The following is a 24,332-nucleotide window of genomic DNA, read 5'->3' as shown; positions in this document are numbered from 1 at the left end:
TGGCTTACTGGAGGCAAATAAGGAATGAATTGCAGTTGCACTGCTTCTTGCTCAGTAACACTTCCAGAACAAGGAGAGACATTTAAAATCCATTTTTCATAAATACAGTAGTGCCCCATAAAAATAGCATGAGCAGTTCTGGCTAAGCGCTCTGTCCTGTCTTTGAGCATGGGGAAAAAACAATGATCTGTAATTCATGTATTGCTCTATTTTTTGTGACATCTTCATAGATATCTGCAACGTGGAATCTTGATTTCAGGAGACACAAATACAGACCAACTGCCCAACGATTGTCTACGATTAGGAAGCTTCTTTCAGGTATCGTCCTCCCATAGCTCTCCCTGGAAGGTAGAGGGAGCTACAGCTTAGGTTTCATCACTTTATTTGTCTGTGACAGATGGAAAGAGTGGGACAAATTCTGCTCCCCTTTCCCACAGTCAAGGACAAAAAAAAGTTTTTCCTTTTCCAGTGCAGTAGGGAACATCACATCAGTGTATGTCATAGAGAACTGTTGTTGGCTTTGCACCAAGGCATTTGGGTCTCCTGTTGCTCATCCTGGATTCTGAACACTAGGCCCCTTTAAGGCATCTCAGGTTGGGCGCCCAAAAATGAAGGACCCAAAATCACTAGTCACTTTTGAAAACCCTGGTCATGATATACAAAGTCTTATTCAGAAAATGTTTCCTACTAGCTCCTTGAGTTAGGGATAGTGTTGTACACTACCATGCACAAGACCTGGCTGAGATTCCTCCACTTGCAGACTGGCAGGAGTTGGCAGAGCTGAATAAGGATATTCAAAAGCAATCTCCGCTCAATGACTGAGGGAGTTCCTGACATATCTACCTTCTCTTACAGGAGGACAACCATTAGAGACAAGGGCCAATGGGGGGAGATGGAATATCTTGGTGAAAGTCAAATGTTTCCTAGTGTAAAAAGTCATCCTTGCTGATGTAATATTTGTGTTATCAAGATGAGGATTGGAAACACATTTTGTTTTAGTGCTGAATCATAAATATAAGAGCAAAAGCTGAAGAAACTACACTGAAGCACAATATCTTTTTTTCCCAGCATGTGCTGTAGAGCCTGTGAATACACACAGATGATGCACACACACATACAACACCTGCCTATTTACTGTATACATTACAGATGCAGTCACAAATGCCAAGGCTGCTCAGAGTTATGGCACCAGCATTATTTATTACATAGATTGTGATAGAATCATGAATGATACATATCAGGATATGATAGAATCATGAATGATACATATCAGGATATGATAGAATCATGAATGATACGTATCAGGATACCCAAAATCCAGGCTGCAAATGTACACTATCGCTGCGTCACATGTCAACAGCAAATCTCCGTTTACAGGTCTCTTGAAGGCAGCCAATTCTTTCCCTCTTCCAATGTCCATGAAGGCGATGACACCTTTGTTGCAAGCCTTCTGTGGCATACAGTTGCTGAATGCTTGATTAGCAAAGATCGTTTTACATCTATGGGATAGAAGACAAAAAAGCTCTGCATTTTTCTGAGAGAATATATTACTCATGTGCCTCAAGTTTATGGTGAAAGTATTTTTCAGGGGTATAAAAATCTGAGACTCAAATGCTTTTCAGTGGTGTCCTAATTTACACAGCACATGAACGTGTATTTCACTATACTGTGGGTTTGCCCAGAAGCCTGTTTCTGGAGAGTATTTTCCATGCCATTTTTGTGGTGTGGTTGCTGTCTCAGTGGAAACAGTAGAAATCTTGAAAAATAAGGGATGATATGAGGATCTTCAGCCACCACAACTTCAGTGGAAGTCCCAAGTTACGGAGTAGTGCAGACATGAAGATCCCCTTCTCCTCCTTTTCAGGATCGTTGACGCTCTCCAGAAATCTGACATTCCTCTGGGCATCTTCCTTCTCTGTTCATGACCAGATAAAATCTTGAGATGCCTCAGTTGTGCTTTATTACCCTGATTGTCTCTGGTATGGACACTCTAGGGATGTTTTTAATGTGAAACTCTTTTGGTTTTGCAGTGAATGCACTGTGATTGGAACAACAGAGAAAAAAGTGGTTTTATGTCAAACTAACTATAAGAGGTCTTCTTCATGGACCCATATCTTCTAACAGCATTCTGTTGTGCCGTGGTTTCAGGAGAGTGTTTGCATTTAAACTTTTTCTCTAGGCACTGTCTGAATGTCTTTTCTGTCCTTGCTATCTGAGAAGCTGCTGGTCTTTAAACATGTTTTAATCAATCAAAAATGTGTTTTCTGGAGATTGGATGTTCCAGTGGTTAATACAGCATCTTTTATGGAGCCTCTGTCCTCTCTGTCACTGCTCTGAGTGCAGGCCAGGCTGTCTGGGATTAAATGTCATTACCATATTACCAGAACCATGTTGGTTCTATAATCTAGAAGAAAAGAGTCAATTGGTTTCAGTCTAGTTCCTAATGGTGCCTACATCACAAAACCACCACTAAATCCTTTGAAATGTCTCTCTAGAGAAGGCTAGAAGGGGACACTATCTTGATCTGCTTTAAACGGGTTTCTGTCTTCAGAGTTGTAAAGTTGGTATGCTACAGCAGAAACCTGCTCTAAGGATCCCACTGGTAAATTGAGAGTCATCTGGTTCAAGCAACCACTTAAAAATCTCCCCAAAGTTTCCAGTACAATTTTGTCTGACCTGCGATTAAAGACTCTGCTCCACTAGTCTTCTAAACTTTTGGGATGAAACAAAAGAAAAGTTACAACCAAGAAAGGGAGAGCAGGAGAAACTAGTTTGGCTTTCAGTGGTACTTCTGTTAGAAGCCCCTGATTTTATTCAAAATTGCTCTTTTCGGACTGGAACTGTCCATTCTTGGTCTCAGCCCAGGGGAGAAGTTTCAAGACATATTCTGAGCCATTTTGAGTTACAGTTTGAAATAATGTACTTGTACGCATGTATATGTATGTGTGCCTATTAAAGAAATAGGACAGAATTTTCAAAAGCACCTAAACAACTTAGAAGCACACTTTCCATTGAAAGTCAATGGGATATGTGCTTCTAAATCACTTGAGGCATTTTCTGAAAATCCCACCACTGTGAGCCGAACCTCACCGGATGTAAACTGCCATAGCTCCATGGAGTTCAATGGAGCTGCAAGTATTTATACCAGCGAAGGCTCTAGTCCATTATTATTAATTTTTTTCTGAAATTCCGGAGATATGCTATGTAGAAAGCACAAAAAGAGACAGTCCCTGCTCTTGCGAGTTTACACTCTGAAAGATGGACAAATAAGACATGTCACCCTAGAAGAACCAGAGCTTCTGCTTCACCTTTATTAGAAAATGAGCTTTTTTTTAGATGACTGATTTTTGTCCTTTAAATAGTAGTCAGATCTGTCTGTCTTGTCTATCTGTCTTGATTAGTCTAGATTAGAAGGCAGAGGAAGTTGCCAATCATTTCCCCACCTTCCACCCATCTATCAGTTTAATTAGAATTTTCAGAATTTAATCTATTAAAAGCTCTTTTGAGAACAGCTGTTATTATGAGACTATGACCCCACATGGTGGAAATTTCCTGGGAACAGCAATCAGCCAAATCTGAACCAGAGCCTTGCACCCTCGCCTGGACTTAAATTTGCCTTTAGATAAATAGATGTTGCTCTACAGGCAAAGGCAAACAACTAAGCAAAGGCAAAGACATTTAGGCTTGGTCAAGGAAAACATCCCTATTTAGGACAGCATTTAAGCATGGGCTTAAGTGTAGTGGGACTTGAGCATGTACTTAAGTATTATCCTAAAAAGGGATGTTCATAAGCACATGCCTAAGTGTTTTCCTGTATTGGGTTCTTTATTAGATATAACATTATCTAAGGCAATTTGAGAATTTTTAGACAGAGCAATTCTCCAGGAAAAATCACCCACCTCTCCAGGAAAGATTTTGTCAGAGCTGATTTGCATCAGAAGTAATTTTGTAATTGTCAAATTCATTTCTTGCTGCACTGATTAGTGTCAAGGGAACACTTCACTGAACACCTAGAAAAAAACATGTTTAGATTAGTGATTTTTAGGTGCATAATATCCCTTTAAGCAGGAGAAGAGTGTGTGATAATAGGAACCTTTTTTGGTAAACCCACTGAAGTACAACAGCAAAAGCAACTTTGCCGGGCTAGTGTATTTTTCCTAAAGTCTCTTGAAAAGACAGATACTTCCCTTTCTTACTAGGAGAATTTCACTAAGTAGTGGTTCATTCCCTGAATTCACTGGAGAGAATTAATGGGGAAAAATCCCAGATTCTGTGGACCAGATTCAGCTCCAGCATAAACTGGCAGAATTCACCCTGAAGTCAATGGGAATCGTACCTGCTGACTCTAGAACTGCATTTAGCCCTCTCTGCAGATAACACAAAGGTTCTGTTTCCAAGGTTTCTTCTGACTTATTTTATGGGAATATAGACCTGTTGCCATCAATGTCAGAAAGACCAATACATTCAGTATGAGACCTCCAAGGCAAATGATAATGTACCTCCCAAAAACAAATTCAGAAGCACACACAATATCTAAAGGTACAGTCTCATCCCACCCCGCTGCATGAATACCAGCGCTAGCTGAGAAATGTGGAGAGCATCTAAGGAAGAAAATGGGGAGCATGTAGATTAGATGGATATTAGGGGAAATGCTTTTGTTGGTTTATCCAAAATAATTGGACACATTTTTGAATTGTCCAAAATATTTGAGTTGTAGAAGTGGAGGATAGAAGTCGAAGTGTAAGTCACAGAGAAGGATGTACTGTCTAACATTCCTGCTATTTGATGGTTGGTCCCACCAGCTCTTATGCTGTGGATACCCATGTTGGACTGTTTTTAACTGTCAAATGTCTCCAAGGATAGGACGAAACACATAAGGAAGACAGACGACACTTCAGTGGCCTGAACTGATTTCTCATTGGTTGAATACCCAGTGGTTAGATAAAGCACAGAATTCATACGTAAACAAGGGAGAGAGATTTTCTCAATCAGGGTTATACTTCCCAGTAATTAGGATTCAAAAAATTGAGAGATGTGGTCCAGTTCTGAGGAATCATTTCTCTCTTCTGAAGCCCCTTGTTCACACAATAAAATATCACCTCTATTCCTGACAAGCTGTTCGTAAATAGCGTACAAATCGCTTGTCAAGAATGTCAGCATGGAGTAAAAAATGAGACTGCAATAAAAAATAATGGTGCACTCTTGTGCAGTGCACAACCACTCACGCACAAAGAAAACAAAACTCAACTTGTGTTGACTCACACAGCAATAATTTTGGATCCAGATCCCAACATTTCATACGATCTAAGGTTTGGGGGTATTTGGGTTCAGCATTATGGTTCAAGCCTTTCTCATTTAAAAAAAAAAGAACTTTATATCGCTGAATCAGTTGTGTAACCCCATAGAATAAATTGCCGGGAGCCCAGCAGTGAGAATAAATTAGTTCTAAAGCCAACAAATATTTCCTTAATAACCCTCAGTGGCTGCCCCATGCACTGAATGCTCTCCTGGACATATGGGTTGACCAAAGAAAGTGAGTAGAGCATTGTATCTCACTGAAACATTAATGGAAAGCTGTCTGTTAATGGAATGTAAGGACCTCTTACACGCTACATAATGTGGGAACGACTGTTTAGACTCTACAACTTCCCTCCAATTATCCGATTTATGGATTTAACAAAATTCCACATATCTTTAATTATGTTCTTTTCTCTGTGGCCTTTAATTGATTTTTCAACCCACTTGTGATTACCGGCCTTCTTTCTGCCTCTTCCACTTTTAGACCAATAGTTTTTTGGCTGCCATTACACCTGTATGAAAAATCCATTTTTAATGGATGTAGTCATGCAGTACACACACACACTCTCATGGAACGATGGGGAGAAAATTGATGTCAACACGTATCAAGTTTGAAGGGCCTTTCAAAACCAGCCTTCAGAATGTGCTAATATTTGCACATTCCCACACCAACTGGAAATAAATTCCAATTGCTTTAAAGTATTGTCAATATCATTTTAATTGTATATCCAACAACGCATGAGGGTTTCACAGGTTTTGTCTAAAACCTGAAGATCAATCAATATATTCTGAAAACACGTAGGACCAAATCCTGTAGTTCCTAAGGAGGCAAAATTCCCTTTGAAGTCACGGGGAATCTGTGTTTTATTTATCTTTAATAATGATTGGAAACATTCTCATTCGCCATGCTGGTAATACCACTTTTCATAATTAAATGAGCATGTTTTGCCCTATCTTCTTGAAAAATTAATTTCTAGTCTTGCACTGGATGCTCAGTCAAAACTCCCATTACACCAGATTCTGTTCTTAGTTATTCCAATGTATGTTCAGAGTCACTCATGATTTCAGCAGTCCTTCTGGATTTAAACTGGTGGAACCAAAGGAAGGATTTCACCTGATTCTCCTCTTATGCTACTTTTACAATAGGTGTAATTCCTTTGACTTCAGTGGACCTATCCTTGTTTGCACCTGCTCAATTTGAGGCAAATCCAGTCCCTTTGTGTCAATGAGAGTTTTACCCAAGTCAAAAACTGCCTGCTCCAGTCCAGTGTGTGAAATTACTGTCTAATCATTCTTAGCAGTTTATTCCATCTGGACACAATTCTCTTTTTCCAAATGTCAGCTAATTTGGATTTCATTTGTCTTAAAGGAATATCTCGATACTGTGTCAGGATATCATAGAATTGAGGGCTTGACCTGAACAAAATAAATCTTAAAAAAATCTGATTGGAATTGAATTATTTATTCCATCAAGAAATCTACATAAAATACAGTTCAAATAAGGAGTCAAAGTCTTTAGCCTGTTCTCTAACAAAACCTTTTGACAAAATCTATGTATGGACTGCAGAATTAGAATCAACAGCCTTAACTTCTTCTGCAGCTCCAGTGCCTGAACAAATTTTGGTTTTTGGCAAGTTATAAATTGATATATATCTCCAATTGCCAGTGATGGGACTCTAGATGGGGAGAGCTCTGAATTACTGCAGAGAATTTGTGCCCAGGTGTCTGGCTGGTGGGTCTTGCCCACATGCTCAGGGTCTAACTGATCATAGTATTTGGGGTCAGGAAGGAATTTCCCCCCCCGGATCACATTGGCAGAGACCCTGGGTTTTTCTTGCCTTCCTCCATAGCACGGTTTAAACTAGAATAAATGGCGGATTCTCTGAAGCTTGACGTTTTTAAAGCATGATTTGAGGACTTCAGGAACTCAGCCAGAGGTTAGGGGTCTATTACAGGAGTGTGGGTGAGGTTCTGTGGCCTGCAATGTGCAGAGGATCATGATGGTCCATTCTGGCCTTAAAGTTTATGAGTCTATGGATAAAAGGAGCAGAATGTAAATTTGGAGAGATATTTGAAGCAATTGTCTTTTATTTTGATACCCAATGTCAGGCAAGCAAATAAAAAAACCCTCTTAGGTTCTGTTCTACAACTAGAATAATGCTACTTCTGCCTTGCTTGCAATCTTTGAGCCACTTGAGTGCTGTGCCTCAGTTTCTCCATGTGCAAAATGGAGGTAATATTTATTATCCTCACAAAAGCACTGTGAGGCTTAATTGTAAACACGTTGAAAGAGGTGAAAATTGCTATAAAAACACAATATAGTAAGTTGTGGTTTTCTTGTTATTTTATTATTTATGATTGAAGAACTTAGATATAATTGCTGTATATCTTCAAAACATTGACCTCAATGAGATCAAAACTGGCCTCAGCGTGAGGCTGATGATCAATGAGACTGATATGTAGTTAGGGTTTATGAGATGAGAACACTAACAGCAGAATACAACAAGCCTTTTTTCTCCATTTACACAAGGTGAAGGTCTGATTCTTCTCCGATTGAAGTCAGTGGGAATCTTGCTGGTCAGACTTTATAATAAAGCTGATTTATACATAGTTTATAAAGGGTATATTAGGTTTAATAATACAGGATTGATTGCTGTTATAAGCATGTTGCAGACATGCAGAGTAGTATGTGTTATAAATAAAAATAAGCATATCAATGGGTGGTGTTATAAATGATTATAAGCAGCCTATTGACCTGCTGGATTCTATAACAATCGACAACTATTGAGTATTAAAGCAACTTTCAGTCATTTATTAATCCTTTGTAAACTGTTTATAAATGCACCCTGAATTTAAAGTGTGACTGTTTTGCTATTGTCTTCAGGGAGCGCAAGATACAGTTCTAATTACTTTCAACCGTTTATTAATTCAGTGCATTAATGTTACCCACATTTTGACAGCAACAATGCTGGAGCAGAGAAGACGATAGTTGCTTGAAGCAAATTGCAGCTGTTCCCATGCACCTATCACTCACCTTGTTCCCCCAAGTACATGATTCACCTTGGAGTTTGCTTTTTGACAAGTATGCCACAGTCAAAAACATGAAAGGGAAGGTAAACAAGAGAAAATGGGTGTTTGGTACAAAAGCTACATTCTTGTTGCACAGCACAGCAAAAGCCAGGTGTGAATGCACTGTGCATCTGGGACCCATATAATATGGCCAAAAGGTACATTGACATAATTTAGCCGCGTCTATTTTAGACAGGTGCAGAGGATCTCTAAATATATGCCATGTACCACTTGCTGCAGTTGCTATGGATATGAGAGCTGAGGTCTGTAACTAGGGTTATGAAAGCTGTTGTATTATTGTTATTAGTAGTAGTAGCATTGAACCCTAGGTTTTATAGTTATTCCTGCTTAGCAGCTGCCCCCTAAATAGTCCATTTAATGGAATATTTCCTGTTTGGATGGTGGAGGATATGAGGGCTATAAACACTATTATTTCCCCTCTTCTCCTTTCACAGGGGCTTATTACTGTTTGTATTATATATTACAGGGCCCAGTCCTGAGCCACCTTATGTGGGTGTGTTAAGGCCAGAAGGAGTGAAAATGTTGCATTTCTGTTGCATTGGCAGGAAAAGCACTGGAGAAGTCAAGCAGGTGGTTTCTCACCCTCACACGCACTGTGGAGGTGACCTGTCTGCCTCTGTCTGACAGTGTTTATAAACCTCTGCCCCTCACTCCAGGGCTCAAGTGACTCTTGCACTACTCCTCTCCTGGTCCTTGGTGCAGGGAGCAGGCTGGGATGTCCCTATACCCTGGCAACCACAAGGGACTAGAACAGATCCTTAGAGGCAGCTGATATAATGTACAGCAGCCAAGGATGAGGGGGCAGAATGAAGGCTGCATGGGCAACCACATTGCTGGCATAACAGCTGAACTGATTTGGCTCACACTTCCTATACATTTAACCTTGAGGTGGAGTCCGAAAAATGTCAGCCTGCTGGTTTCTGAGCAACTGGAAAGGATGGCTTAGAATGGAAGTCGAACCTAATCTTAGCTGTAGTGTGCGCTACCTGTGTCCGCCAGAGCATACAAGAATGTTAGGGGTTATTGGTCCTTGCTGTGCGTGTGTGAGCTGCAGTGAGACACTTGCAGTGAGAGCACCTCAAGCTGATGTGGCTAAATCATACCCTGCTGCCTGGCTCTGAGAAGCTGATAAATTCTGAAGGGGATAGGAAGAAAGTGAGGGAATAAAACTCACTGTTTTCCTATGCCAGTCATACAGATGGGTCATACTTTGAAAGTTTACTACTAGTAGGAGTCTGGTATAAAGGTCAGCCTGCCCTGAAAGTGCTACACAAGACAAAATAAAGGCTAGTGAATCCTATGTGGAGAACTAGAGGGCAGGCAACGAAAATAGTTGAGCATCTCTCCCTTCATTCATGGCCCCAGAAAGCAGTGGCAAGGTTGCTGTTAAAATTAAAATATGACTGAGTAGTAGGATATTTGCCAAGAGTAGATATATGTGGGTGCGAGACCAGGGTCTGTGACTGTTTTGACTGTCTTGTTTCATCCCTACCTCCACAGTCCCTTGATTTTTCCACCTGAGTGGCATTTTAGTAAGGATGCAAATAGAGTGATGGTATTTTGATGCACACTTTAGAGGATTAAATCTGCTTTTGTTTGTGTGTTTAGGTGCATCTTTCTATTGGTCAGTCCATCTCAGGGACGATAAACCAGAGGTGGAAAGAGGGAAGGCATAAAGCTCATTGTAAACACGGGGAGGGGGTGACTTTATTTTGCAAGTCCTCCCATTGTAACAAACAGGACTACTATCAGAGTAAGGCATAATTCAAGGTGTGAAGGAGTAGTGAGGGCTGTTGAACATTTTGCAAAGCTTTCAGGAGGGAGCCTTTCGTGTTACAGCTTAGGAGCTGGACAGAACATGGGAACAGTTCTTTGGAGTTTTGGGCTTCCTCCTGTGAACCTCAGCAAATTCACAAGACAAGGATGTTCTGGTGGTATCTAGACAAATAATTCCAAATTATGGAACTTACATGCATTATTGCCAATATATTGCAAAGAAACAAGGTGGATGAGGTAATATCTTTTATTGGACCAACTTCTGTTGGTGTGAGATAAGCTTTCAAGCCACACAGAGCTCTTCTTCAGGTCTTTGTCTCTCTCACCAACAGAAGTGGGTCCAATAAAAAGTATTACCTCACCCATCTTGTCTCTCTAATATCCTGGGACTGACATGGCTACAACAGCATTGCATACTATTTGTTGCAAGTGAGCAGAGGCGTGAAGTCCCGAAGAGTGGAGAGCTGCTTCTTTTTGTCTTTTTTCTTTTATAAGATTATTGGAAATTCCATAAAAAGCTATGTTAAAAGAGCCTCAAGAGCCAGGACATGACAGAGTTAACATTACTGAGATTGTAAACTATTCGGGGCAGGGGCTGTCTTTTTTTGTTCTGTGTTTGTACATCACCTAGCACAATGGGGTCCTGGTCCAGGACTAGGGCTACTAGGCATTATGGTAATACAATAAATAATAATAATGAATAATGAATGTTGGATACATAATTGACCTTTTATATCTATGTGTAATTTCAATACAGTAATTTCAATGCAGGGAGCTCAGTAGGGGGTGGTCTAGGTGCAGGGGGTCTGGTTGCAGGGGGTCTCCAGATGCAAGGGTTGAGGTTCAGTGGGGTGGGGTTCAGGTATGGAAGGCTAGAGGGATTCTAGATGTACGGGGTTAGGTTTGGCAGGGGTGTCTGGGTATGGGAGGTCCGGATGCATGGTGGTTGGGTGGATGGGGGAGCAGCTCCCCATACATTGACCCCTCCCCCACAGCTGAGGAGTGATGGGGATAGAAAGCAGGAGAGGATGTTGAGCTTCTTGCATCTGGGGGAGATTTCTGGGGGTTAGTCTGATACAGACCCAGGCTCTCCTTGCAGGAGAAGAGGAAGTCCCGTCCTCTCCTGCCTCCAGCCCAGCTGGGACTAGCAGCTGATCCCGGCTCAGAGTAGGAGCCCCTGGCTGGGGTGTCCCTAGCCCCGAGGTGATTTACCTCTGCTGGCTGCTCCAGGTGCCTGAAACGATGTGCCTGCACTGCTAGGGACTGGTGCGTGACTGCTCTTGCAGCTTCCCTTTGCTTCACCATCAGAAAGACATTTTTCTGCGAGGAAGCAAAGAAATCTGCAGGGGACATGAATTCTGTGTACGCACAGTGGCACAGAATTCCTGCAGGAGTATTTTAAAGGAGACTATCCATTAACTATTATCAATGTACAGCCAATGGCATACAATTTAGTTCTCATTCTGTCTAATAGTGAGCAGTGATATAAACCCATACATGGACTAGTCAATTCGTTACAGTATTTTAATTAATTGTATTGAAACTGTCAGTGTATGAATGTGCTGTATTACTTTCGGGTTAAATTTTCCTTGGTTTCTTGTTTCAGGTGAGCCCAGCAATTTTAACAGTTGCTTCCCCTCCCCTTTTCTTGTCTTCTCATCCACCCCGCACAAACCAGGAACTTCAAGCTCTGCTTGGTAGCTACCCTTTTGAATGCACAAACACTGTGGAAATCATTTCATAGTATATACATGTAATAAATCAATCAATAAAGAATGTAAGACTCAAACCTGTGCAGGATGCAGTCCCTTTCTGCTTTTATGTTGACTTTTTAGCAGCTTAAAAGAAAAGTCTTTTCTGCATGCAGATTTTTTTGCAACAGCTGCAAAAAAAAGAAAAGGAGCTTTTTTGTCCTGAAACTGGGGGACCGTCTTTGCATTTACAATGGGATTATTTTAAATTTTACCAGCATTTTGTGTGTCAATAAGAGGCACGCAGGTGGTATGGTAGGAAAGCAAAGCAAAGCAGAAGAGTAAGAATCCACAGGGTTGTCCTGAATGGGGCATGGATGCCTTAATTTAGGACTAGTTTTTAAGCATTTTCCTTCTATTGATGAAAGATTTGTTTGGGTTTTTTTGCAATCTACTTGCTTCAGTGAGACATCTGACATTTCATTTTAACATATTTTTACAAATCTCCCTCTTTCAAACTGATCTCAGGGGACAATCTTGTACGTATGCATGTTGCGTGTGCGAGGGCTAGGTATCGCTTTGCGACGCAGGAGGGAGCCTGCAGAGCTGCTGGAAGGCCTGGCAGACGCAAAGACATCAATGCCTTCGGTTGACACTCTGTTCACGTTTTGAAGGTTTTCTGTGCGACCATGAGGACTTCCCTCCAACCGCGCCTCCGCCCCGCCCCCCGAATCAGATTGCAACGCACAAGCTCGCAACCTCTGAAAAACAAAAACCCCAGCCCAGGGAGCTCAGTGCAAGTCAGGCCCAGTGCTATTCCTCCTCGCGTGGCATTGGGATGCATGAGACCCAGGCACGGGCACTTGCAGCCCGACCAGCATTTTGCACGGGGCAGACCTAGAGGGGCCGGAGCGGCAGCGCGCAGCAGACCCGTGCACTGGGGCCAGGCTGCAGCAGCGCGCGGACAGCCGCGGGCCGCAGCAGGGGGCCGCGCGCGCCGCGCCTCTGCCTCCTCCTCCGCCGCCTGGGCTCCGTTCCGGACGGCGCGGGCGATCCCGCTCTCCGCTTTTTGCCGCGCGCCTGCTCCAGGGTCCCCGCCGCCGCCGCTGCTGAGCGCGAGGAGCCCGGGAGCGCGTGCGTGCGTGCGCGCGAGCCACCCCCCCAGCCTCCAGTGCCCGTGCAGCAGCAGCGGCGGCCGCCTCTTGTTTACCAGCATTAACGCGGCACCGTGCGAGCGAGGAGGAGCGGCGAGAGCGGCAGACCGAGCCGCCGCGCGGTGCAAGCCCTCCTGCAAAGAGCAGCGACCGACTTCAGTGCAGGGCGGCGGGGCCTCCCCTTCCCCTCGCGCCCCCCCACCTCCCCTTTGGAGGAATTACGGACCCCTTTGCAAACAAGCTCCTGGGCTTTGACCTTCAGCAAACCGGATTCCCCCCCCCCTTTCCCCGCCACGACCAACCCCCCCCCTTGCACACTCCCCCCCCCCCCCCCGGGGTGGGCTGGACAAGGAGCGGGGAAGGTTTGCAGCGCGCACGCACAAGGTTCAGTTTTGTTTGGATTTTTGTGCCATGGAGAAGCAGCAGCCAGGAGGGATGCGAGGAGAAGAGCAGCCGCAGCGAGAGGAGGAGAAGTGCTGAGCTCCTCAGCTCTCCCCGCTGCCGCCTTGTGTGTGTCCTGGATTTTTTTTTTTTTTGTTTTTATTTTATTTTATTTTTTTTGGAGGGGGAGTGGGGGGAAGGAGCCGGTGGCAGCGGCGCTGAGAGGAGGAAGAGGGGGAAGCCTTTTCATTCATTTTTTTTTTTTTTAAATTCCGCGTTTGTAGGGCCTTCAGCCCCCTGGACTTATTGGTTTTTGGCGGGGGGTGGGGGCGCTTGAAAGGGGGGAATCCCTTTGCAGCAGCCCGCAGTCTCTTCTGAGGGGAGTAATCTCCCGGCTCGGGAAGCTGCATCTCCTCCTCCCTCCTAAAATTGCTTTGGATCCCCCCCTCCTCCTTCCCATCCAATTTTTTTTTTTTTTTTTTTTTGCGTGTGTTTGCTGCGCCTGTGTGGTGTTTGAAAATGGAGGCTGAAGATACAGACTGCCAGCCCCAATGTGCTTCGTGTGTGCTACTTCTGTGCACATTGTATCACTGCAGGCAGCGCTGAGGGGGGGGGGGGAAGTGTTGCTTCGCCCTTCCTGGGGGAGCACCAGCCCAGCGTTTTCATTGTTGGCCGTGGGTGGCTTCCTCCGGAACAACAGCAGCTAGGGAAATAATAATACTAATAATTAATAATAATAATAATAATAAAAAGCCCTTCCAGTTTTCAAACCCAGAGGGGTGGGGTTTTTTGTGTGTGGGAGGAGGAGGTTATTTCCCCCTCCTTCCCTAGGTCTCCCCCCACCCTCCCAATTTACATTTCTTGTGTGTGAGTGGAGGGGGAGAGGTTTGGACTCTTTCTTTTTTTTTTTTTTTTTTTTTTTTTTGGGAAAGGGGGATTTTGTCCATAATTAAAAAAAAAAGGAATGAAGTCTGGCGCTGGAGGAGGGTCCCTGACCTTATTCTGGGGGTTTCTGCTCTTCTTTGCCACACTTTGTCTGTGGCCAACAAATGGAGAAAGTGAGTATTTTGCGTCTCATTTAACCTGGGGGGGGGGGCGCTTGTTTTGCACTGCGGTGACTTTTGAGTTTCAGGGGCTGCTTGTGTTTTCCCCCTGGTTGAATCTGCTTCTTAAGCACATTTAATACCCTGAGTTGAGGCTGCTCTTCTCTCGCTCCTCACTTGGAGTGCATGGCTTGGATATTCCTTAATCTAACCAGGGTTTACACACTTCCCCGTGTCTGAGGAGTAATAGTTCCAATTGCTTCTCCCCGACCCCCTAATCTTTTCACCTACTGTGCTCACTCCTTAAAGCCTCTCCAGATTTCCCCCTAATATGCCGATGTTAAACTCCCAAGACCGTAAAGTGCCAACTAAACATCGAAAGGCCCAGGAATACGTGCTTCCAGAGTTTGGAAGGGAACATTGACTTTAATCATTGGATGCCTTTTTTTTAAAAATCAGCGTTTAATACCTTCTGATTGAAAGGATTTCTGTAAATAAGCCGTTTGTTTTTTGTTTTGCAAAGCGTGGTAGCCCCTCGGGATGCACAGATGTAAAAGCATCTGTATGATATGTCAGCATACAAAGATCACTGTTCGAATGTATATTTTATATAGATCTGTACAACTTGTGTGTGTGGGGAAACACACATGTGTTGATGATTGGAAGGATTAGAAATTTAAAGATGAAGAAATCAAAATAGAAACTGTTTTGATACCTAGAACTGAAGTTCTGCGGTTGATTCTTTAAAAAGAGCACGAGTTGTTTTCTTCTCTGTGTGTGTTTAAATTCTGCCTTGTTGAATAACGTGGTTCAGTGTGTTTGTGTGCGTGCGTGCACGCTCTGCAAATGGTTAAGTCTCCAGTGCACAAAGATGTCTGGTGTGGATTCTCGCTGCTGTTTATCTTCTTCGGAATCGCACCGTCTGTCCGTGTTGTTCGGGAGTTGCAAAATCCCCGACTTTTGTTTTTGTACATTTCAAACCTGTGATTATATTCTCTGCCCGCCCCCTTTGGTTGCAGGGGAAAATAGAAGGGGGGGTGGGGATGGTGGGAGCTGAAATTGACTAGATAGCAGTGAGAAAAGGAGTACTTGTGGCACCTTAGAGACTAACAAATTTATTAGAGCATAAGCTTTCGTGAGCTACAGCTCACTTCATCGGATGCATTGCCACAAGTACTCCTTTTCTTTTTGCGAATACAGACTAACACGGCTGCTACTCTGAGACCTCTAGATAGCAGTGATCAGCATATTAAATTGATTATCCGCACCGATTTCTTCGGTTCTGTTAGTTTGGATTGCTGGCCCCTAAAATTACGGGTTACTTTGCCCCCATTTTTGGCGGGGGGAGAAAAGATTGGGGGTATTGTTAAATGGGCCTTTTTATTTCAACCATTTTAACATTGTGCTCGATCTCCCTCTGTTTGTCTTTGTGTTTGTGTAGACAGGAGAAAGAAAAGGAGAACTTGTGGCACCTTAGAGACTAACAAATTTATTACAGCATAAGCTTTCCTGAGCTACAGCTCACTTCATCGGATGCAGTGAGCTGTAGCTCACGAAAGCTTATGCTGTAATAAATTTTAGTCTCTAAGGTGCCACAAGTACTCCTTTTCTTTTTGCAAATACAGACTAACAGGGCTGCTACTCTGAAATCTGTAGACAGGAGGTTTCCTTAATGCTAGATCCGTTCCTACTAGCTGAATGGTTTAACTTTTTAAAACCCTCTAACCATTGATGAACGTAACCAGTTCTTACTTTTGAAAAGGTGTGCAGAGAAGAGTGCATTTCATCCATTAAAATATGAGGAAAGAATTCCTGAAACTTAAGAAACAAACACATACAGGGAAACCTCTAAGTAGTCGTTTTACGTTGGAAGATAAGTTCTTTGGATGTACCGGCAATTAAACCAGTTGTAGAAATGTTTCGGGCAAGGCTAGGGTAGATGGAATCTGTAAGGCATGTTGAGTAATATTGTATTTCATTAGACAGTGAATGCCAATTAACTCCTTAAAAGTCAGGGCACAACTTGGCTTTTAATGTTGTAATGCTTGGGCCAGTAAAGGCTGGGAGAGTGTTCTTTTTTGGGTAAGTCGAATCTTTTAGCTAGAATTGCTTTCCAGAGAGGAGATTAATCCTTAGGGTTGAAAACTAAAACCCTAGAGCTTGTTGTTTTTGGTTGTTGGTGGTTTATGCTGGTGGCTGGAGGAATCAAGGTAAACGATGATAAATAATGAGTGTAAAAAATTAAACTTTTATTCCATCAGTTTAAGAGTACATGGGCCCAATGTTCTTAAATTATTTTTTTTTACCAAGTCCAGAGCATCTGCAATGGTTGAGAGGAGAAACATTCTCTTAACAGAGGCAACAATAATACATTGGATTTTATTTTTCAGTCCTTTGAAATGTTTGTATTTGGGCCATCGAGCTAAAATGACTCAGTTAATAAATCTCACATGAAATACTTTTATTTTGAGGAAGATCCAGGCATTTCAATATGACAAAATAAGATGAGAAGCTTGTCTTAGCTGAATACTGCCTCTAATTACATTGACTTTGTTGTTTGCAGTTTAATAGCCTTCATTTTCATGAGTTATTACTGAAAGAACTTTAGTATTCGGGGGAAAAAATGACCCCCAGACTGATGTTTTGCATCACTTTGTATTCTTTCTCTCCCCACAGTAGAGGAAGGAAGATTTAGCTTATTTTTATTTGTTTTTCATATATAATGTCATAGCTAAAAGGCACTTCCATTTCTGGTCAAACAAGCAAGGCATTCCTAAATAGGAGTACACAGGAGTTACAACAGGAAGAAAAAAAATTCTTCTTACTTCAGTAAGAGATGAGATTTAATGACCAAAAAAAAAAAATCTTTAAAATGCAAGTACTTTAAAAGGAAAAGATGTTCACAGTATACCATTTTGTCAAAAGAGCAAAGAAATCCATTCCTGAGAAACTTTGCATGCAGGTGAGGTAGCTCATGTGGTATGTAAGACGGCCAGGTGTTTGGGGAGACCCTTTAAACCTTGAGGCATGCTTAAGATGCACATTAAACTCGGAATGTCCTTTTTTTTTTTTTTTCTGTGTAAGATCACAGTATTGAGCATATTGAAATTTGGCTTTTGTTTCCTTACCTTAGGTATTAATGGAAGGAAAAAGCTGAAAGGGGTGCCTTAAAATATTAGACACCCAGAATAAAAATACCATTAGTATGGTACCTGGTGTAATGCTACTTTGGACCCATGACTATGACAATGAATCTGCTTATCTTGGCTTTGAGCATTACCCCATACGTACAGCTCACACTTTGTTTCAAATGTTTATTAACAATGGTACATGCTGGTATCTTTCTTTAGATCCATATTTCAGGATGCATAGTAAAAAAAAAAATCCTTATGAATGTAGTCAGTGTACCTGTGTAGCATGAACATCAGTATCTCCTAATATGCTTGGTGATAAGAGTATATATTTAGTTGAGTGAGTTACATAATTCTTTGGTTTCAGAGTAGCAGCCGTGTTAATCTGTATTCGCAAAAAGAAAAGGAGTACTTGTGGCACCTTAGAGACTAACAAATTTATTAGAGCATAAGCTTTCGTGAGCTACAGCTCACTTCTTTGGGCAGTTTAGATACTGAATATGAAATGTTTCAGTATTAAAGGAATTAATGTTAATCAGGTACGCTGGAAATAAGAGAGAAGGAATATTTAGAGGTTATCAATAAATGATTAGGATTAGAGTCCATCGGAAGAAACAGTGAGGTAATCAATGCTAACACCAACAACAAGTGTAAAGGCACATGTTAAATCATTCTAATACCAGAATCAGGACACAGGGTTGTATGAATCATTAGCTAAAAGGATTAGAAAATGGTGGTGGTTGTGTTAATATGAAGCAGGATGTGTTAAAAGGACAGAACATAGGAACTGTTATAGAATGAGGATGCGTAGTAGCTGGTTTAATTTTAGAACCAGTATTTTGGGGGGAGAAATGTTTTTCTTCCTATAAAGTAAAGAAAGTCCAACTAAAGAATTTGACTAAATAACGAATGACAAAAATATTGTTAGAAGTGGAGGAGAAGAATAGGCTGAAGTGAAGAATAAAATCTTCTGTTTCACTCAAGCTAAAACCAGTTGAAATTAGTTTTTTGTTAATAGCGGAATAGTGTGGATTCTATAAACAAGTGAAAGTCGAACATGTAATTCTAATGTCAGAATGACTCTGAAATGCGAGTCTAATAATTTGTTTTTGCCTTTGTCAGCACACTAGATTTCTTTCCTTAAAGCCTATACGTTTAAAGTTTTCACAAGAAGAAAAACCTGCTAGTTTTAACAGGTTTCAGAGTAGCAGCCGTGTTAGTCTGTATTCGCAAAAACGAAAAGGAGTACTTGTGGCACCGTAGAGACTAACAAATTTATTTGAGCATAAGCTGTCATTGAGCTACAGCTCACTTCACGAAAGCTTATGCCCAAATAAATTTGTTAGTCTCTAACTTGCCACAAGTACTCCTTTTATTTTTGCGGATACAGACTAACATGGCTTCTACTCTGAAACCTTTACACTGTTAAGTGGCTAGTTTAGATCAATGTACTTTACTTGGAGTGTAGTTAAATGGTTTCAAATGTTTTTTTGTTTTGGTTTTTTTTTGGCTCTACTAAATTTACATTTAAGAATATACTCATTTCTCTTCTTAATAAAAGGTTGTCTCTTTGATTTAATGATTAAAATACAATACTATATTTTTAGGGATATAAATTATTGGACTGAAGTTGTAATTGTGATTTTTAAAACTACATTAGCATGAATTAAGAACTTTTTTCAGTCAGTGTTTCATGATTCTTCAATAGACTCCAATTTTACTGGTGGTCATTGGAAGTTTTCATTTGGTGAGTTGAGAGAAGACAGTTAATGGATTAAAATGATGAGTTATATTGTATGTAGTTTTTATTGTTCACAAATTATATAAACTGTCTAGTGACCCCTCCTGGTCTTAAATTTTAGGAGGCACAAATACTGTGTAAAAACAAACTATTTACACTTTTTGATCACTTCATGAGCTTTCATGAAACACAACTTTCTTTTAACCTGTTTTGATGATCATGTGTGATGTATGCATCAGGGTAGTTTACAGACTAAATTGAGAAAATGATTTAAAGCAATAATAAATATTCCCCAAAAAGTCTGTAATAAATTTACTGAGCAAAAAATAGAAATTAGTTTGTACCTATTTCCTCTGTACCTTGTCACACAATGTTGAATTTCACCAATAAGATGCTAGAGATATTTATCTCTTCCCGTAATATTAAGATGTCACCTAAACTGAGGAAGCAATGCAGACCTTTGAAACCATCCCTTAAATGTTGGCTTATTAACCTTAATAAATAATCTTACTTTAATTTTAGTATACATCTCTCATATTTGGAAACACTTTATGGTCTTACCTAATAGCAGCTGGCTTAATGTAAATTTCAGCAGTGGCAAATGCAATTTTGTATTGAAAAACGTGATGACTCTGTATCCCTAAATTTAAAAAATGACTTGTGCTGTATTGTAGTAAGTTGTATCTCAAGTGTTTTGAGCAATGGTTAAAGTTGTTTGCAAGTACGCGATTTCAGTTTACTGCAGGTCTTTCTAACAAAGATTGGACTTAGTCTCCTCACTATCTATGAAACATTAGATTTTCTCAAAAAGAAAAGGAGTACCTGTGGCACCTTAGAGACTAACAAATTTATTAGAGCATAAGCTTTCGTGAGATACAGTTCACTTGCATCCGATGAAGTGAGCTGTAGCTCACGAAAGCTCATGCTCAGATAAATTTGTTAGTGTCTAAGGTGCCACAGGTACTCCTTTTTCTTTTTGCGAATACAGAGTAACACAGCTGCTACTCTGAAACCTTAGAGTTTCTGTTACAATTCCTGTTTCACCAACACTTGGAATGCAATGATGATTTTGAAGGGAAGGAGTGTTTTTGCTGTTTTGCTGTGTTTGACATGAATAATTTTCTTATCACTCTAAGGTGTGTAGACAGCCTTTCTTCGTGTGTAGTAGGTTAGTTGGATTGGTTTTTATGAACTATGAACCATTTTTAAAAAGGAAGTTTCCAAAACCTTTTATTGCACAAAAGCAGAAATCAACCAACAATAGTTGATAAGAAGGCACATGTGTGGTTTTTAGCTAACTTGCTTTGATACTGTTTTCTTAGCCAAGTTGCAGCTGGTGCTATCTGAGTTCAAGATCGGAACAGATTTCATAGTACTATGTATTCTGTATATCCAAAAGTGTCTGGGGCACACTCTGAAGACAGGTAGATGAATAACAACATAGATGTATAATATGAATGAAAATTTTATATGCTGTGCAAATGGACTAAATTTATCAACTCCTCAAAAGTCATTAACAGACTCAAAAGTTGTTCAAGTCAGGGCTGCTAATTTTTTGTAAAGGTTTTCGAAAGGAAAGTTTGGTAATTTATTGATTTATTAGAGAGATAAATCTCTTGCCAAAAGCTGGTGGTGGTGGTTTAGATTTTGTTCAGTCTTTTACAGATGGTTTAATTAACCTTCACAAACACTAAATCTAAGCGATCCCTCTAGATCTTGGTTAAATCAATGATTAATTTCTTAAACTACAAGGTGCAAGCAACTTTTAGAGTACAAATACAAGGCTATGTAAAATTTGTTAGTATGCTGAAAGTAAAAATTCACACACACACACACAAATAAAATCTGTATTTTATAGTTATGTTTACAAAAGAGAACATATCAGTTCGCTTTTGGCAAAACTGTTAAGAAGTCCTAATGTTCAAGCCTTGATATTAATCTAAATAGTAACTGTTTTGATTTTTTTAAAAAGATCAAACTACTCTGTTAACTGATGGTGCCTTTCTTGTTTGGCTTGACATTAAGTACATCAGTATGCATCATTGTGTCTCCGTGACTTTCAGGCTAGTTTTGTTGAAGACTTCCAGCATGTTTAATATCTATGCATTTTTCACACATCCACCCAGTAAGCCCCTTAACCCTGATTGACGCAGTATGATCATACTTGAGCAGGAATGCAGGGATAAGTAAGCTCTGAAAGTGCTGCAAAAATACTGTCTTGCAGGAACATGGTATAATTTAATACAAATTTTAATATAACTTATTTCTTTAATTAGAGGAATAAACTGGTTAACATTTTTCTTTGCCAACAAGTTTGTGTTTTAAGTACCACATTTATAGACACTGTATTGTTCAGACTTCTTTGAATAAAAGTGCATGCTTTCTACAAAACAGGGAGAAGCTCTTTTCCATCAGAGAATTAACATAAACTGTTATATTTCTGTGCTGTAACTGCAGATGAAATAAGTACTACTAAAGATGTTGTCTTTGTCTTTTTTTTGTTACTTCAGGACTTAATGCTGGTGATGATTTATTTTTGTAAAAAAACCTTGTTTTTGCATGAGTTCATCTCTCACGTGATGCTGGCAAAATGAATATTTTTTATTGAAATAGCTCTGTGATGGGTCAGGGAGCGTGTTATCTGCAAACCTGTTATTGGTGCCATTACATGCTATAAAGATAGCTCTGTTTACTTAGAAGTGTGAATATCAGCTCTGATCAGAGCACTCTCTCTTAGTTAGGGTTTTTTAAAAAAATTCTTAAGATACTGTACTACTTTATATTGGAAAGAAGGAAAAAATGTGTGGGTCAAAATGTGGAAGTGTATAGATCATATAAGGGCTCTTCTAATTCTGGAAATAAATGTGTGACTGTTGTGTTTTTTCCTTTAATTGGTGGTGTGCTGACCTGCCTGATTTTCTCCAACCACACCTTCCATTATTTGAATAATTTAGTTATTAAATGGAAGTTTGTGTAACTTCTGGTCTTTTCATGCTTAAGCAAATACTCCAATGTTTTCAGAAACAAGGGAGGATTTTTGAAGTTCAGGTGCTGGAAGTGTTCAGAGCATGATCTGAAATAGTCCCAAGTATCCACTTGTCCCTTGGAATTTAAATTGTATCAGAGCACAGTCTGTTTGAATCAGATGTACTGTACCAGCTGTTAAGTTTATAAGCTAGGTTTATACAAATTACTTTTTAAATTTTTCATGATACTGAATTAAAAAAATGAGTTTTAAAACAAATGGCTTTATAGTAAGAGAGAACATCCATAAATTAGAGCAAAGATGATGCATTTTTCTAAGTATTGTTTTGTTTCAGATGCTATTGTAATATACCAGGTATAACTGGTGGGCATGCAAGTTGGAATTAGCAGAGAGTACGAAATGTGTTTTCATTGTTATATTCAAGATTTGTTCTATTTCGACACTTTACTTGTAAAGGGCCAAGTGTCAGACAGGGTAATGAGCTCAGGCTTAACACACGATTAAAATTAGTCATACACAAACCATATTGGAAAATGCTAATTAAGTGTGCATGGGGGTGCTATACATACAACAATGTGCAGGAGCAGCAGGATATCTCGGTAGCTCTGTGTTGTGATAAGGTATTGTGGAGGTAACTTTGTTACTGTAATTCTGTGTGTTTTTTGTTAGTTTGTGTTGCTGTGTTTTCTGATATCATCTTGTTGGTAAAAACATCGGTTTCCTCATACGTATGGTAGACCATTTCATCCAGTTAACTTCTAGACCGGAGTGGGCAAACTACAGCCAAGCGGCTGCATCCAGCCCTCCAGATGTTTTAATCTGTCTTTCGAGCTCCCGCCAGGGAGCTGGGTCGGGGGCTTGCCCCGTTCTGTGCAACTCCTGGAAGCAGTGGAATGTTCCAACTCTGGCTCCTACACGTAGGGGCAACCAGGGAGCGCCGCACACTACCCCCACCCCAAGTGACGGGGCAGCGTGCACTGCCTGGCTGCGCCTCTGAATAGGAGCTGGGGGGGGCATGCTGCTGGTTCTGGGAGTTGCTTGAGGTAAGTGCTGCCCGGAGCCTGCACCCCTAGCTGGAGCCCCCCCTCCAATTTTGTGCATATTCATGGCCCGCCATACAATTTCTATATCCAGATGTGGCCCTTGGGCCAAAAAGTTTGCCCACCCCGTTCTAGACCCTGCTGAAACTTGGATGGGCTCTGATATAGGGCTTAAGTCTCCTTGTTAGTGATAGTAGGAACAGGTGATAGGTGTGTCTACAGAATTTAAACTTCTGATTAAAAAAGGGCAGAGGACTTGTTTCTGGCACTTCTGGTATCAAAAACAACTTTCCCAAACGTGATCTGATTCAGTGCTGTTTTTGTGGCATGTAGGGACAGGTGCCTCATTATTTCTTTATTAGGGATACTTTGAAATTAACACAGTTCTAATCTGTTTCACTTTAGCTATTCAGAAACCAATGGACAGCAATGAAACTGGCAAGAATCAAATCAGTTTCACTTTGGGAAAGCTATTCAGAGGGAGGAAGAGATCGAAATGGTGTGTCAACCCCGACCACAAAATAGCCAGGAGATGTTATGGAAATGGGAGGGACTTCTAGATGCCCGAAAGACATAGTGCTGGGGTTGGGTGGTTCCAGTTAGGAATCCCTACTCATAGAAGAAACTAGGCATCCCCAAACAGGGTCTGGGGACATGAGCCTGGTAGAAATCACAGTGTCCCCTCCATTATGCTGTTGAAAGAGGGATGGTTTGGAAATACCTTGTTTGAAATCAGTGGACTACTCTGTTTTCTCTCTTGATCACTGGATGTGGCATTTTCCCCCCTACTGTTTTCCCCCAAGCGTTGACCCATAGTTAAATACATATCATTGCCTGATGTACCTAAATTTCCATTGGGATTAGATCCATTCCCAAAATGCCACTGTGGATGCAGAGAGAGACTTTTGATTTGTAGATTTTAGCAGAAGACTCATGTTGACTTTATTACCAGAAGCCCAGTTTAGGAGCAGAACATTCTTCAGTGCACTCCTACCCAGTCA

At 40.9% G+C, this 24,332-nt stretch overlaps 1 protein-coding gene across 1 annotated transcript in view; it reads left to right on the top strand.

Moving 5' to 3' along the window:
* Positions 1-12,963: 12,963 nt before the first annotated feature.
* Positions 12,964-24,332, top strand: part of IGF1R (insulin like growth factor 1 receptor) — a 290,123-nt gene continuing 278,754 nt past the window's right edge. Inside the window, 1 exon segment of the mRNA XM_038418287.2 lies at positions 12,964-14,448. Coding sequence (XP_038274215.1) covers positions 14,355-14,448 — 94 coding nt within the window. The 5' untranslated portion in view covers positions 12,964-14,354.

The sequence above is a fragment of the Dermochelys coriacea genome, chromosome 10 (genome assembly GCF_009764565.3).
Source record: "Dermochelys coriacea isolate rDerCor1 chromosome 10, rDerCor1.pri.v4, whole genome shotgun sequence".
Lineage (NCBI taxonomy): Eukaryota > Metazoa > Chordata > Testudines > Dermochelyidae > Dermochelys > Dermochelys coriacea.
Note: the sequence above shows the minus strand (reverse complement) of the source record. Positions and strands in the feature narration are given on the sequence as shown.